Source organism: Carcharhinus amblyrhynchos, unplaced genomic scaffold (assembly GCF_965287045.1).
Source record: "Carcharhinus amblyrhynchos unplaced genomic scaffold, sCarAmb.v2.hapA chromosome_117, whole genome shotgun sequence".
NCBI classification, from domain to species: Eukaryota; Metazoa; Chordata; class Chondrichthyes; order Carcharhiniformes; family Carcharhinidae; genus Carcharhinus; species Carcharhinus amblyrhynchos.
Genome location: NW_027649857.1, coordinates 307,615 through 324,415, shown reverse-complemented (window position 1 = coordinate 324,415; position 16,801 = coordinate 307,615). Strand labels below are relative to the sequence as shown.

Below are 16,801 nucleotides of genomic sequence, written 5' to 3'. Positions count from 1 at the left end.
GGTGGGGGTGGGGGTGGGGGTGGGGGTGGGGGTGGGGGTGGGGGTGGGGGTGGGGGTGGGGGTGGGGGTGGGGGTGGGGGTGGGGGTGGGGGTGGGGGTGGGGGTGGGGGTGGGGGTGGGGGTGGGGGTGGGGGTGGGGGTGGGGGTGGGGGTGGGGGTGGGGGTGGGGATGAGGTTGGGGGTGGGGATGAGGATGAGGTTGGGGGTGGGGATGGGGATGGGGATGAGGTTGGGGGTGGGGATGGGGGTGGGGATGAGGTTGGGGGTGGGGATGGGGATGAGGTTGGGGGTGGGGATGGGGATGAGGTTGGGGGTGGGGGTGGGGATGGGGATGAGGTTGGGGGTGGGGGTGGGGTTAGGGTTGGGGGTAGGGGGGTTCCCGGGTGTCATGTCGAGTGTTTCTTTCTCTCAGGTTGTCTATTTGGTGAACAGCGGCTCTGAAGCGAATGACTTGGCTCTGCAGCTAGCCCGATCCTACACACACAACCATCACATCATCACCCTCAGGTAACACTCACTAACCCCAATCCTCCAACCACCCTGCTACCCCCTCAGTCCCTCTCATCCCCAAGTTTGTAAGGAAGCCCTACTGGATGCTCCTGGAACAGTATATAGATAGTCCAGCTGGGAAGGGGCCATACTGGACTTGGTATTGGGGAATGAGCCTGGCCAGGTTGTCCATGTTTCAGTAGGGGAGCAGTTCAGGAACAGTGATCACAATTCAGTCAGCTTTAAGGTACTGATGGATAAAGATAAGTGTAGTCCTCAAGTGAAGGAGATTAATTGGGGGAAGGTTAATTATAACAGTATTAGACAGGAACTGAAGAATGTAGATTGGGGGCAGATGTTTGAGGGTAAATCAACATCTGGCATGTGGGAGGCTTTCAATAAGAACTAGGAGCAGGAGTCGGCCATCTGGCCCCTCGATCCTGCTCCCCCATTCAATAAGATCATGGCTGATCTTTTCATGGACTCAGCTCCACTTACCCGCCCACTCACCATAACCCTTAATTCCTTTACTGTTCAAAAATGTATCTATCTTTGCCTTAAAAACATTCAATGAGGGAACCTCAACTGCTTCACTGGGCGGGGAATTCCACAGATTCACAACCCTTTGTGTGAAGAAGTTCCTCCTCAACTCAGTCCTAAATCTGTTTCCCCTTATTTTGAGGCTATTCCCCCTAGTTCTAGTTTCACCCACCAGTGGAAACAACTTCCCTGCTTCTATCTTATCCATTCCCTTCATAATCTTATATGTTTCTATAAGATCTTCCCTCATTCTTCTGAATTCCAATGAGTATAGCCCCAGTCTACTCAGTCTCTCCTCATAAGCCAACCCTCTCAACTCCGGAATCAACCTAGTGAATCTCCTCTGCACCCCCTCCAGTGTCAGTATATCCTTTCTCAAGTAAGGAGATCAAAACTGTACACAGTACTCCAGGTGTGGCCTCACCAGTACCTTATACAGCTGTAACAGAAGTTTAGCAAGGCCTTTGACAAGGTACCGCATGGTAGGTTGTTGCATCAGGTTAAATCTCACGGGATCCAGGGTGAGGTATCTAAATGGATAGAAAATTGGCTTCTTGACAGAAGCCAGAGGGTGATTGTAGAGAGTTGTTTTTCAAACTGGAGGCCTGTGACCAGCGATGTGCCTCAGGGATCAGTGCTGGGTCCACTGTTATTTGTCATTTATATTAATGATTTGGATGAGAATATAGGAGGCATGGTTAGTAAGTTTGCAGATGACACCAAGATTGGTGGCATAGTGGACAGTGAAGAAAGTTATCTCCAATTGTAACGGGATCTTGATCAATTGGGCCAGTGGGCTGACGAATGGCAGAGGGAATTTAATTTAGATAAATGGGAGGTGACCTAGGGGTACATGTTCATATTGAAGTTGTACAAGACATTGGTAAGGCCACACTTGGAATACTGTGTGCAATTCTGCTCACCCTATTATAGAAAGGATATTATTAAACTAGAAAGAGTGCAGAAAAGATTTACTAGGATGCTACTGGGACTTGATGGATTGAGTTATAAGGAGAGGCTGGAGAGACTGGGACTTTTTTCTCTGGAGTGTAGGAGGCTGAGGGGTGATCTTATAGAGGTCTATAAAATAATGAGGGGCACAGATCAGCTAGATAGTCAATGCTTTTTCCCAAAGGTAGGGGAGTCTAAAACAAGAGGGCACAGGTTTAAGGTGAGAGGGGAGAGATACAAAAGGGTCCAGAGGGGCAATTTTTTCACACAGAGGGTGGTGAGTGTCTGGAACAAGCTGCCAGAGGCAATAGTAGAGGTGGGTACAATTTTGTCTTTTAAAAAGCATTTAGACAGTTACATGGGTAAGATGGGTATAGAGGGATATGGGCCACATGCGGACAATTGGGATTAGTTTAGGGGTTTAAAACAAAGGGCAGCATGGACAAGTTGGGCTGAAGGGCCTGTTTCCATGCTGTAAACCTCTCTGGGTCTATGACTCTAAATACAGAGAAACGAAGAATGTTGTGAGAAGGGGAAATTGAAGGAAAATAATTTCACCGATAGGATTAGTGCTGGAGAAATGAATGAAACTGAACACAGACAAATCCTTGGGGCCCGATAACCCCAGATTCTAACACCCTGGAGCCCATTATAAAGGTCATGCTAAGGGGACATAGAAACATTCTGACAGTCAGGAGACTTCAGGAAGATGAGCAGTCCCATACCTCATCTTTACCTGCCATCCCAAACCCTTTTCCAGAACTGTGCAGTCCCACTAGTTCTCCAGTGTTGACTCCTGGTTTCTATGCCTCAAAATCCACCTTCCCATAATCATGTGAGTATAAATGCATCTATTGCTGTTTCAAGATGTGAACTGTTTTACATACGCATGAATTACTGTATATTTCTAGTGCCATAAGTTATCTGTTAATTTTATGATGGCTGCAAGAAAGTTTTAAATGCATATTTTGAACTTGTATCGCAAACAATGCAAATTATTCGCATTTGGGAATGTGAAGGTAATCGGAGGTCATCAACGTGGAGAAAAAGGCAACTCCTCTTTAAGATTTGGTGCCAGATGTTTGTAAATAATGGTGCTTCCTTTCAGTGTTCCCACCTCCATGAGTATTTTTAGAGTTCATCTTCATTGATTAAGTCATTTATGTAATTTGGTTATATTATATAACAAAGTTTAGTTGAAATGCTTCCTGACTGCTGTTGGATATTCTGAATAGGAGTTGCTTTTTCAAAGTCTGAAAGTGATTGCTGAGGAATCGATGATTTGTTAGAGCCGTTAACGATACACTGTGCCCATCTGAACACAGATATAATGTGCTGGCATCGATCTGATTTGGTAACAAGCACACTGACATATTGAAGCAGTGCCTCACACAACTTGAGAAGGTGAGAGGGCATGGGATCCAAGGGCCTTTGGCCTTGTGGATCCAGAACTGGCTTGCCTGCAGAAGGCAGAGAGTGGTTGTGGATGGGTCTTTTTTCTGCATGGAGGTCAGTCACCAGTGGAGTGCCCCAGGGATCTGTTCTAGGACCCTTGCTGTTTGTCATTTTCATAAATGATCTGGATGAGGAAGTGGAGGGACGGGTTAGCAAGTTCGCTGATGATATGAAGGTTGGTGGTGTTATGGATAGTCTAGAGGGATGTCAGAAGTTGCAGCGTGACATAGATAGGATGCAGGACTGGGCGGAGAAGTGGCAGATGGACTTCAGTGCAGATAAATGTGTAATGGTCCATTTTGGCAGAACCAACGGGATGAAGGAATACAATATCAAGGGTAGGAGTCTTAGCTGTGTTGAGGAGCAGAAGGATCTTGGGGTCCGGGTCCACAGGACTCTTAAATCGGCCTCGCAGGTGGAGGATGTGGCCAAGAAGGCGTATGGTGTACTGGCCTTCATTAATCGAGGGATTGAGTTTAGAACATAGAACATAGAACATTACAGCGCAGAACAGGCCCTTCGGCCCACGATGTTGCGCCGACCAGTTACAAAAACAATGACCCACTAGCCTATACCAATCCCTTTTCGTCCATAAACCTATCCAGAGATCTCTTAAACGCCCCCAAACTAGACGCATTTACAACTGCAGCAGGCAGGGCATTCCAATCCCTCACCATCCGCTGGGTAAAGAACCTACCCCTGACATCCGTCCTGTAGCTACCCCCCCTTAATTTAAAGCCATGCCCCCTCGTGCTAGCTTTCTCCATCCGAGGAAAAAGGCTATCACTATCCACCCTATCTAAACCTCTAATTATCTTATATGTTTCAATAAGATCCCCTCTTAGCCGCCTTCTTTCCAACGAAAACAACCCTAGATCCCTCAGTCTCTCCTCATAGGACCTCCCCACCATACCAGGCAACATCCTAGTAAACCTCCTCTGCACCCTCTCCAACGCCTCCACATCCTTCTTGTAATGCGGGGACCAGAACTGCACACAGTACTCCAAGTGCGGCCGCACTAGAGTAGTGTACAGTTGCAACATTACACTGCGACTCCTAAATTCAATCCCCCTACCAATAAATGCCAAGACACCGTACGCCTTCTTGACAACCTTATCTACTTGATTCCCAACTTTCAGGGATCTATGTACACACACACCTAGATCCCTCTGTTCATCCACACTATTCAAAGTCCTCCCGTTAGCCCTATACTCGACACATCTGTTGCTCCTACCAAAGTGAATTACCTCACACTTCTCCGCATTAAATTCCATCCGCCACCTCTCGGCCCAGCTCTGCAACCTATCTAAGTCTCCCTGCAGACTATGACACCCTTCCTCACAATCTACCACACCTCCAACTTTGGTGTCATCAGCAAATTTACTAATCCACCCAACTATACCCTCATCCAGATCATTAATAAAAATTACAAACAACAGTGGCCCCAAAACAGATCCCTGAGGCACACCACTCGTAACTGCACTCCATGATGAATATTTACCATCCACCACCACCCTCTGTCTCCTATCTGATAGCCAATTCCTGATCCAACTTCCTAGATTACCCACAATCCCATACATCTGCATTTTCTGCAGAAGCCTACCATGGTGAACCTTATCGAACGCCTTACTAAAATCCATGTATACCACATCAACTGCCTTACCCCCATCCACCTCTTTGGTCACCTTCTCAAAAAACTCAATAAGGTTAGTAAGGCACGACCTACCTGCTACAAAACCATGCTGACTATTTCTAATCAATTCATTACACTCCAAATAACTATAAATCCTATCCCTAATAATTTTTTCTAAAACCTTGCCCACAACAGAAGTAAGACTCACCGGTCTATAATTCCCGGCAAAGTCTCTGTTCCCCTTCTTAAACAATGGGACAACATTCGCTATCCTCCAATCCTCCGGGACTACACCAGAGACCAATGACGACCTGAAGATCTGAGCCAGAGGCTCTGCAATCACCTCCCTAGCCTCCCAGAGAATCCTAGGGTAGATCCCATCCGGACCAGGGGACTTATCTATTTTCAGCCCCTCAAGAATTTCCAGCACATCCTCTTTATCAACCGTAATACTGTCTATTTTACACCCCTGCAACCCAATGTCCTCCTCAGCTATATTCATGTCCCCCTGCGTGAACACCGAAGAGAAATATTGGTTCAATACTTCTCCAATCTCCTCGGGTTCCACACACAACTTCCCCCTGCTGTCTGTAACTGGCCCTAATCTTGCCCTGACCAACCTTCTGTTCTTGACATACCTATAGAACGCCTTAGGATTCTCCTTAATCCTATCAGCCAAAGTCTTCTCATGTCCTCTTTTAGCCCTTCTCAACTCACTCTTCAACTCCCTCCTAGCCAATCTAAAGCTTTCTAGTGCACTATCTGAGCCCTCCAATCTCATCCGAACATAAGCCTCCTTTTTCTTTTTAACCATCGACTCAACTCTTTTAGTGCACCACGGTTCCCTAGATCTACCAAATCCACCATGCCTGACAGGGACATACCTATCAAGGACTCGCAGTAGCTGCTCCTTGAAAAAACTCCACATTTCAGATGTTCCCAGTCCCTGTAATCCCCTAATCCAATCCATGCTTCCTAATTCACTCCTGATAGCCTCATAATCGCCCTTACCCCAGCTAAAATTGCTGACCCGAGGTTCATGCCTATCTCTTCCCATCACTAAGGTGAACGTAACCGAATTGTGGTCACTATCACCAAAATGCACACCAACTTCCAAGTCTAGAACCTGGTCTGGCTCATTTCCCAGCACCAAATCCAATATAGCCTCACCTCTAGTTGGCCTGTCTACATACTGAGACAAAAAACCTTCCTGCACGCTTTGTACAAACACTGACCCCTCTAGCGAGCTAGAACTATAGCAACTCCAATCAATATTCGTAAAGTTAAAGTCCCCCATAACAATTACCCTATTACTTTCACTCCTAACCAGGATTGTCTCCGCAATCCTTTCCTCAACCTCTCTAGAACTTTTAGGAGGTCTATAAAAGACTCCCAACAGGGTGACCTCTCCTCTCCTATTTCTAATCTCCGCCCATACTACCTCAACTGACAAGTCCTCATCAAACTTTCTCTCCGACACTGTGATACAGTCCTTGACTAGCAATGCTACCCCACCCCCCCTTCTACCTTCTTCTCTACTCCGACTAAAGCATTTGTACCCCGGAACCTGCAACATCCATTCCTGACCCTGCTCTATCCATGTCTCAGAAATGGCCACAACATCAAAGTCCCAGGTACTGATCCACGCTGCAAGTTCATCCACTTTATTGCGAATACTCCTCGCATTAAAGTACACGCATTTCAAACCCTGCTCCGCCCCACCCCCACTATGCCGTGCCTTGCATTCCCCAACTATGCCCCCCTCACTTTCACCCCCTTTCCTCACTATCCCTCCCCCCCTCCGAATCAGTTTAAACCTTCCTGCATCGCTTTTGCAAATTTACCCCCCAGGATATTGATTCCCCTCTGGTTCAGGTGTAGACCATCCCTCTTATAGAGGTCCCACCTTCCCCAGAATGAGCCCCAATTGCTCAAGTACCTGAACCCCTCCCTCCTGCACCATCCCCTCAGCCACGAGTTCAAACTTTCCCTCTCCCTATTCCCCTCTAAACTATCCCGTGGCACAGGCAAGAGTCCAGATATAACTACTCTTTCTGACTTCGCCTTGAGTTTCCACCCCAACTCCATAAATCTTTGCTTAATATCCCCTTCCCTTAATCTCCCTATGTCATGTGTCCCCACATGAACTATAACTTGGGGTTGATCTCCCTCTCCCCTAAGAGTCCTGAATACTCTGTCCGATACATCCTGGACCCCAGCCCCTGGTAGGCAACACACCAGCCCAGAGTCCCTACCCTTACCTCCAACTCTCCTATCCGTCCCCATAACTGTGGAGTCCCCAATCACGAGGCCCAATCTCTTACCCCTAACCACCTGAGGCTTGCCAATAGGCTCACCCCCAGAGACCTGCTCCCTTTGGCTATCCCCAGTTGATTTCTCCTCAACTGTAGCCTCCAGGACCGAAAACCTATTTTGGAGGGGAACAGCCCCAGGGGATTGTCCCCCCAACTGCTTTTTGCCCCTCTTCCTGGCAGTGACCCAAGACTTATTCCTAGGAGTGACTATCTCCTTATAACTCCTTTCTATGTCCTGCTCCACTTCCCGAATTATACGGAGCTCCTCTAATTCCCCTTCCAGCTCCTTTACACGCTCCTCCAGAAACTGCAATCTAACACACTTCCCACAAGTAAAATCACCTGAAACACTGTGGGAGTCCCTCACTACATACATCCCACAGGAGATGCAGCTTACAGCCTGAACTGCCATCCCTGAATCAATTACCAGCAGAAAAGTAAAAATATAAAAAAAAAACTTCCCTCACACTTATAATTAGGTTAGAGGAGGTGGAAGGGTGGGATTCTCTACCAGTGTAGAGAATCGGGAATCCTCTCTGCACTAATTTATAGTGTTAGGGGCACGAGAAAAAAAAACTACAACTACCGGTAAGCGTCCTAGTGACGACTTCCGGTTTCTAACTAATTTAAAAAAAAACCGCCGAAACTCGCGACTTAACACTAAAAATAAAAAGTTAAACGGAATAAACAGAAAAATATACCTTATTTTTGCCTCCTCGCACGCCCAAAAATCGCTGCCTCTCGACTCAGCTCCACAGGAACAATGAGTTTAGGAGTCGGGAGGTAATGCTGCAACTTTATAAGACCCTTGTCAGGCCTCATTTGGAGTACTGTGTGCAGTTCTGGTCGCCTCACTACAGGAAGGACGTAGAAGCTATTGAAAGGGTACAGAGGAGATTTACAAGGATGTTGCCTGGATTGGGAGGCATGCCTTATGAAGATAGGTTGAGGGAGCTGGGACTCTTCTCCCTGGAGAGACGAAGGTTGAGAGGCGACCTGATAGAGGTTTATAAAATGTTGAGAGGAATAGATAGGGTGGATTCTCAGAGGCTATTTCCCAGGGCTGAAATGGTCGCTACGAGAGGACACAGGTTTAAGGTGCTGGGGGACAAGTACAGAGGAGATGTCAGGGGTAAGTTTTTCACTCAGAGGGTGGTGAGTGAATGGAATCGGCTGCCGTCGGTGGTGGTAGAGGCAAACTCGCTGGGGTCTTTTAAGAGGCTTCTAGATGAGTACATGGGATCTAATGGCATTGAGAGTTATAGATAGGCTTGGTAGGTATAGATGTGATCGGCGCAACTTATGGGCCGAAGGGCCTGTTTGTGCTGTAGTGTTCTATGTTCTAAAATAGTGACGGGATTGGATAAGGTCAATGTGGATTTCGAAAAGCAAAGTCATGTTTAGCAGAGCTGCTGGAATTTCCGAGGATGGACCCATAGAACATTCCAGCGCAGTCCAGGCCCTTCGGCCCTCGATGTTGCGCCGACCAGTGGAACCAATCTAATGACCCTCTAACCTAAACTATTCCAATGTTATCCATATGCCTATCCACTGACCATTTGAACGCCCTTAAAGTTGGCGAGTCCACAACTGCTGCAGGCAGGGCATTCCACGCCCTTACTACCCTCTGAGTAAAGAGCCTACCTCTGACATCCGTCCTATAATTACTACCCCTTAATTTAAAGCTATGTCCCCTTGTGTTAGCCATCACCATCCGAGGTAAAAGGCTCTCACTGTCCACCCTATCTAACCCTCTGATCATCTTGTATGTCTCAATTAATTCACCTCGTAACCTTCTTCTCTCCAACGAAAACAGCCTCAAGTCCCTCAGCCTTTCCTCATAAGACCTTCCCACCATACCAGGCAACATCCTGGTAAACCTCCTCTGCACCCTTTCCAATGCCTCCACATCTTTCTTATAATGCAGCGACCAGAACTGTACGCAATACTCCAAGTGCGGCCACACCAGAGTTTTGTACAGTTGTAACATGATCTTACGGCTCCGAAATTCAATCCCTCTACCAATAAAAGCTAACACACCGTATGCCTTCTTAACAACCTTATCAACCTGGGTGCCAACTTTCAGGGAGCTATGCACATGTACCCCGAGATCTCTCTGCTCATCAACACTACTAAGAGTCCTTCCATTAGCCCTATATTCTGTACTCCTGTTACTCTTACCAAAGTGAATCACCTCACACTTTTCCATATTAAACTCCATCTGCCACCTCTCAGCCCAGCTCTGCAGCTTATCTATGTCCCTCTGCAAACTGTAACATCCATCCTCACTGTCTACAACTCCTCCGACTTTGGTGTCATCAGCAAATTTACTAATCCATCTTTCTACACCCTCATCTAGGTCATTTATAAAAATGACAAACAGCAGTGGCCCCAAAACAGATCCTTGAGGTACACCACTTGTAACCGAACTCCAGGTTGAATATTTCCCATCAACCACCACCCTCTGTCTTCTATCAGCTAACCAATTCCTGATCCAAACTGCTAAATCACCCTCAATCCCATGCATCTGCATTTTCTGCAGTAGCCGACCATGGGGAACCTTATCAAACGCTTTGCTAAAATCCATATACACCACGTCAACTGCCTTACCCTTATCCACCTCTTTGGTCACCTTTTCAAAAAACTCGATAAGGTTTGTGAGGCACGACCTACCCTTCACAAAACCGTGTTGATTATCCCTAATCAATTTATTTCCCTCTAGATGATTATAAATCCTATCTCTTATAATTCTTTCCAAAACTTTGCCCACAACAGAACATAGAACATAGAACATTACAGCGCAGAACAGGCCCTTCGGCCCACGATGTTGCGCCGACCAGTTACAAAAACAATGACCCACTAGCCTATACCAATCCCTTTTCGTCCATAAACCTATCCAGAGATCTCTTAAACGCCCCCAAACTAGACGCATTTACAACCGCAGCAGGCAGGACATTCCAATCCCTCACCACCCTCTGGGTAAAGAACCTACCCCTGACATCCGTCCTGTAGCTACCCCCCCTTAATTTAAAGCCATGCCCCCTCGTGCTAGCTTTCTCCATCCGAGGAAAAAGGCTATCACTATCCACCCTATCTAAACCTCTAATCATCTTATATGTTTCAATAAGATCCCCTCTTAGCCGCCTTCTTTCCAACGAAAACAACCCTAAATCCCTCAGTCTCTCCTCATAGGACCTCCCCACCATACCAGGCACCATCCTAGTAAACCTCCTCTGCACCCTCTCCAAAGCCTCCACATCCTTCCTGTAATGCGGGGACCAGAACTGCACACAGTACTCCAAGTGCGGCCGCACTAGAGTAGTGTACAGTTGCAACATTACACTGCGACTCCTAAATTCAATCCCCCTACCAATAAACGCCAAGACACCGTACGCCTTCTTAACAACCTTATCTACTTGATTCCCAACTTTCAGGGATCTATGTACACACACACCTAGATCCCTCTGTTCATCCACACTATTCAAAGTCCTCCCGTTAGCCCTATACTCGACACATCTGTTGCTCCTACCAAAGTGAATTACCTCACACTTCTCCGCATTAAATTCCATCCGCCACCTCTCGGCCCAGCTCTGCAACCTATCTAAGTCTCCCTGCAGACTATGACACCCTTCCTCACAATCTACCACACCTCCAATTTTGGTGTCATCAGCAAATTTACTAATCCACCCAACTATACCCTCATCCAGATCATTAATAAGTAAGGCTCACCGGTCTATAATTCCCAGGATGGTCTCTACTCCCCTTCTTGAACAAGGGGACAACATTTGCTATCCTCCAGTCTTCTGGCACTATACCTGAAGCCAATGACAACATGAAGATCAAAGCCAAAGGCTCTGCAATCTCCTCCCTAGCCTCCCAGAGAATCCTAGCGTAAATCCCATCCAGCCCAGGGGACTTATCTATATTCATACTCTCAAGAATTGCCAACACCTCCTCATGTACCTCAATCCCGTCTAGTCTACTACCTGGTATCGCAGTATTCTCCTCGACTACACTGACTTTTTCCTGCGTGAATACTGACGAAAAATACTCATTCTGTGCCACTCCTATCTCTTCAGGCTCCACACACAACTTCCCACTGCTGTCTCTGACTGGCCCTAACCAATCTTTTATTCTTGACATACCTGTAGAAAGCTTTAGGATTTTCCTTGATCCGATCTGCCAATGTCTTCTCATGTCCTCTTCTAGCTCTTCTTAACTCTCTCTTTAGTTCCTTCCTGGCTAATTTCTAACTCTCCAGTGCCCTAACTGGGCAGCATGGTAGCACAGTGGTTAGCACTGCTGCTTCACAGCTCCAGGGTCCTGGGTTTGATTCCCGGCTCGGGTCACTGTCTGTGTGGAGTTTGCACATTCTCCTCGTGTCTGCGTGGGTTTCCTCCCACAGTCCAAAGATGTGTGGGTTAGGTTGATTGGCCGTGCTAAGAAATTGCCCCTTAGTGTCCAGGGATGCGTAGGTTAGAGGGATTAGTGGGTATAATATGTAGGGATATGGGGGTAGGGCCTGGGTGGGATTGTGGTCGGTGCAGACTCAATGGGCCGAAGGGCCTCTTTCTGCGCTGTAGGGTTTCTATAACTGAGCCTTCACGTCTCATCTTTACATAAGCCTCCTTCTTCCTCTTCACCAGAGATCCAACTTCCTTAGTACACCACGGTTCCCTCGCTCGACCACTTCCTCCCTGCCTGACAGGTACATATTTATCAAGGGCTCGCCGTAGCTGCTCCTTGAATAAGCTCCACATTTCAGTTGTTCCCAGCCCCTGCAATTTCCTACTCCACCCTATGTATCCTAAATCTCGCCTAATAGCCTCATAATTACCTTCCCCCAGCTATAACTTCTACCCTTCGGTATATACCTATCCCTTTCCATCACTAAGGTAAACGTAACCGAATTGTGGTCACTATCACCAAAGTGCTCACCTACCTCCAAGTCTAACACCTGGTCTGGTTCATTATCCAGTACCAAATCCAATGTAGCCTCACCTCTTGTTGGCCTATCTACATACTGTGTCAGGAAAACCTCCTGTGCACATTGGACAAAAACTGACCCCTCTAACGAGCTTGAACTATAGCTTTTCCAATCGATATTTGTTAAGTTAAGGTCCCCCATAACAATTACCCTGTTACTTTCGCACCTATCCAAGATCATCTTTGCAATCCTTTCCTCTACATCTCTGGAACTTTTTGGAGGCCTATAAAAAACTCCCAGCAGGGTGACCTCTCCTTTCCTGTTTCTAATTTCAGCCCATACTACCTCAATAGACAGGTCCACATCAAACATCCTTTCTGCCACCGTAATACTGTCCACGCCTCCCCCTCTTCTACCACCTTCTCTGCTCTGACTGAAACATCTGAACTCCGGAACCTGCAACAACCATTCCTGTCCCTGCTCTATCCATGTCTCTGTAATGGCCACAACATCGAAGTCCCAGGTACCAATCCAGGCTGCAAGTTCATCCACCTTATTGTGTATGCTCCTCGCATTAAAGTATACACACTTCAAACCACCCTCCCACCTGCCAATACACTGCTGTGACCTAGAAACCTTATCCATGACCTCCCTATTCTCATCCTGCTGTACATTGGAGCTACAATTCAGGTTCCCATCCCCCCTCTGAATCAGTTTAAACCCTCCCGAATAGCATTGGCAAATTTTCCCCCCAAGATATTAGTTTCTCTCTGGTTCAGGTGCAGACCATCCCTCTTGTAGAGGTCCCACCTACCCCAGAATGAGCCCCAATTATCCAAGTATCTGAATCCTTCCCTCCTGCACCATTCCTGTAGCCACGTGTTCAAACGCTGTCTCTCTCTATTCTTCTCCTCGCTATCCCGTGGCACGGGTAACAAACCAGAGATAACAACTCTGTTTGTTTTAGCCCCCAGGTTCCACTCTGACTCCCTGAATTTCTGACTTACATACTCATCCCTTTTCCAACCGATGTCATGGGTGCCAATGTGAACCACAACTTGGGGCTGGTTCCCCTCCCCCTTAAGGATCTCAAACACTCGATCGGAGACATCACGGACCCTGGCACCTGGGAGGGAACATACCAACCTCGAGTCTCGCTCGTTCCCACAGACTCTCCGATCTGTCCCTTTAACTATGGAATCCCCAGTCACTAATCCTGTTCTCTTCTTCCCCCTTCCCACCTGAGCATCAGGGACAGGCTCTACTCCCGAGACCTGTACCCCATGCCTTACCCCCGTTGAGTTGTCCTCCCCAACAGCATCCAAGGACTTGTTTTGGAGAGGAACAGCCACGGGGGATCGCTGCTCTGACTGCTTCTTACCCCTTCAAACAGTCACCCAAGTATCCTCATTTCCAGGAGTAACTACCTCCCTGTAACTTTTATCAATAACTGCCTCTGCTTCCGGAACGATCCTTAGTTCCTCCAGTTCCAGCTCCAGGTCCCTAACACGGTCCTCAAGGAGCTGGAATTGGATGCACTTCCTGCAGGTGTAATCAGCCGGGACACGACCAGTGTCCCTCACCTCAAACACCCCACAGGAGGAACATCGCACTGCCTGCACTGCCATCCCTGTTACGTCCCTTACCAAGGAGTGAAAGAAGCTTACCTGCTCTCACACCGAGTCTTTCTTTTAGGTTAGAGGAGGGGGGAGGGTGGGATACTCTACACGTGTACAGTATCGGGATTCTTCACCGTTCCAATTTATGGGGGTCCAGAGAAAAAAAAACTACTACTCAGACCTCCCTGTGACTACTTCCTGTATCCGGTTTAAAATTTTTAAAAAACTGAAGATGTTAGTTAAAAAAACACAGTAACTTACCCACAAGCTCTCCTCTCACCAGTCGCTGCCTCACTGATGTGCCCCCAAGGAACAATGACCCAGCAGAATAGACAAGGGGGAATCTGGTGACCTGGTGTGTTCAGACCCTCAGGTTTGTCCAAGAGACTGCCGGCAAGGATTGAGAACTGATTAACGGGCAGGAAAGAGAGGCGGAATAAATGGGTCTTTTTCAGAGTGACAAGTGGTGATCAGTGAGACACCACGGAGAGCAGAAGCTGACCCCAGCTATTCACAACATTCCTCGACGGTCTGGATGTGGGAACCGAGTGTAATATCACTACATCTGCCGACGAGATAAAATTCGGTGAGAATGTGGGAGACGGAGAGGATGTTAAGAGGTTTCAAGATGATTTAGACAAGGAAATGGATAGATTTCTCAACCAAAAAGATGGAGCATGGGGTGAAAGCAGGAGTTTGGCATTGAGATCAAGGATCAGATAGACTGGGAGAGCAGGCTCGATGGGCTGAATGGCCCTCTCCGGCTCCTGTTTTCTATCTTTCTATGACACTGATCTCTGCAGAGTCTGAGTGGATAACTGGGTGATTTCAGAGACCAGGCTGAGGGAGGACACTCTGGTCCAAGTTTCACAGGGGATCATTTCCCTCTCGTTCTTCCCTCCACAGTGGAGCCTATCACGGATCCAGTATTGCGACCACGGGACTGACATCCATATCCAGCTGGAAGTACAAACTGGCATCTAATTCCGGCTGCCACCCAGTGAGTATTCATCACCCAAACATCAACCAGGGAGAGGGAGACAGGGAGAGACACGGAGAGGGAGACAGAGAGAGACACGGAGAGGGAGACAGAGAGAGACACGGAGAGGGAGACAGAGAGAGACACGGAGAGGGAGACAGCGAGAGACACGGAGAGGGAGACAGAGAGAGACACGGAGAGGGAGACAGAGAGAGACACGGAGAGGGAGACAGAGAGAGACACGGAGAGGGAGACAGAGAGAGACACGGAGAGGGAGACAGAGAGAGACACGGAGAGGGAGACAGAGAGAGACACGGAGAGGGAGACAGAGAGAGACACGGAGAGGGAGACAGAGAGAGACACGGAGAGGGAGACAGAGAGAGACACGGAGAGGGAGACAGAGAGAGACACGGAGAGGGAGACAGCGAGAGACACGGAGAGGGAGACAGAGAGAGACACGGAGAGGGAGACAGAGAGAGACACGGAGAGGGAGACAGAGAGAGACACGGAGAGGGAGACAGCGAGAGACACGGAAAGGGAGACAGAGAGAGACACGGAGAGGGAGACAGAGAGAGACACGGAGAGGGAGACAGAGAGAGACACGGAGAGGGAGACAGAGAGAGACACGGAGAGGGAGACAGAGAGAGACACGGAGAGGGAGACAGAGAGAGACACGGAGAGGGAGACGGCGAGAGACACGGAGAGGGAGACGGCGAGAGACACGGAGAGGGAGACGGCGAGAGACACGGAGAGGGAGACGGCGAGAGACACGGAGAGGGAGACAGAGAGAGACACGGAGAGGGAGACAGAGAGAGACACGGAGAGGGAGACAGCGAGAGACACGGAGAGGGAGACAGAGAGAGACACGGAGAGGGAGACAGAGAGAGACACGGAGAGGGAGACAGCGAGAGACACGGAGAGGGAGACAGCGAGAGACACGGAGAGGGAGACAGCGAGAGACACGGAGAGGGAGACAGCGAGAGACACGGAGAGGGAGACAGCGAGAGACACGGAGAGGGAGACAGCGAGAGACACGGAGAGGGAGACAGCGAGAGACACGGAGAGGGAGACAGCGAGAGACACGGAGAGGGAGACAGCGAGAGACACGGAGAGGGAGACAGCGAGAGACACGGAGAGGGAGACAGCGAGAGACACGGAGAGGGAGACAGCGAGAGACACGGAGAGGGAGACAGCGAGAGACACGGAGAGGGAGACAGCGAGAGACACGGAGAGGGAGACAGCGAGAGACACGGAGAGGGAGACAGCGAGAGACACGGAGAGGGAGACAGCGAGAGACACGGAGAGGGAGACAGAGAGAGACACGGAGAGGGAGACAGCGAGAGACACGGAGAGGGAGACAGAGAGAGACACGGAGAGGGAGACAGCGAGAGACACGGAGAGGGAGACAGCGAGAGACACGGAGAGGGAGACAGCGAGAGACACGGAGAGGGAGACAGAGAGAGACACGGAGAGGGAGACAGAGAGAGACACGGAGAGGGAGACAGAGAGAGACACGGAGAGGGAGACAGAGAGAGACACGGAGAGGGAGACAGAGAGAGACACGGAGAGGGAGACAGCGAGAGACACGGAGAGGGAGACAGAGAGAGACACGGAGAGGGAGACGGCGAGAGACACGGAGAGGGAGACGGCGAGAGACACGGAGAGGGAGACGGCGAGAGACACGGAGAGGGAGACGGCGAGAGACACGGAGAGGGAGACAGAGAGAGACACGGAGAGGGAGACAGAGAGAGACACGGAGAGGGAGACGGCGAGAGACACGGAGAGGGAGACGGCGAGAGACACGGAGAGGGAGACAGAGAGAGACACGGAGAGGGAGACAGAGAGAGACACGGAGAGGGAGACAGAGAGAGACACGGAGAGGGAGACAGAGAG

At 49.0% G+C, this 16,801-nt stretch overlaps 1 protein-coding gene across 2 annotated transcripts in view; it reads left to right on the top strand.

The window, feature by feature from the left end:
- agxt2 (alanine--glyoxylate aminotransferase 2) overlaps positions 1 to 16,801 on the top strand; it is a 56,017-nt gene that overhangs the window by 13,856 nt on the left and 25,360 nt on the right. The window contains exons 5-6 of one of the 2 annotated variants that reach the window (XM_080183018.1): positions 413 to 507; positions 14,836 to 14,929. In XM_080183018.1, coding sequence (XP_080039144.1) covers positions 413 to 507; positions 14,836 to 14,929 — 189 coding nt within the window. The remainder of the gene's footprint in view (positions 1 to 412; positions 508 to 14,835; positions 14,930 to 16,801) is intronic. The other variant, XM_080183019.1, reaches the window with a different exon arrangement.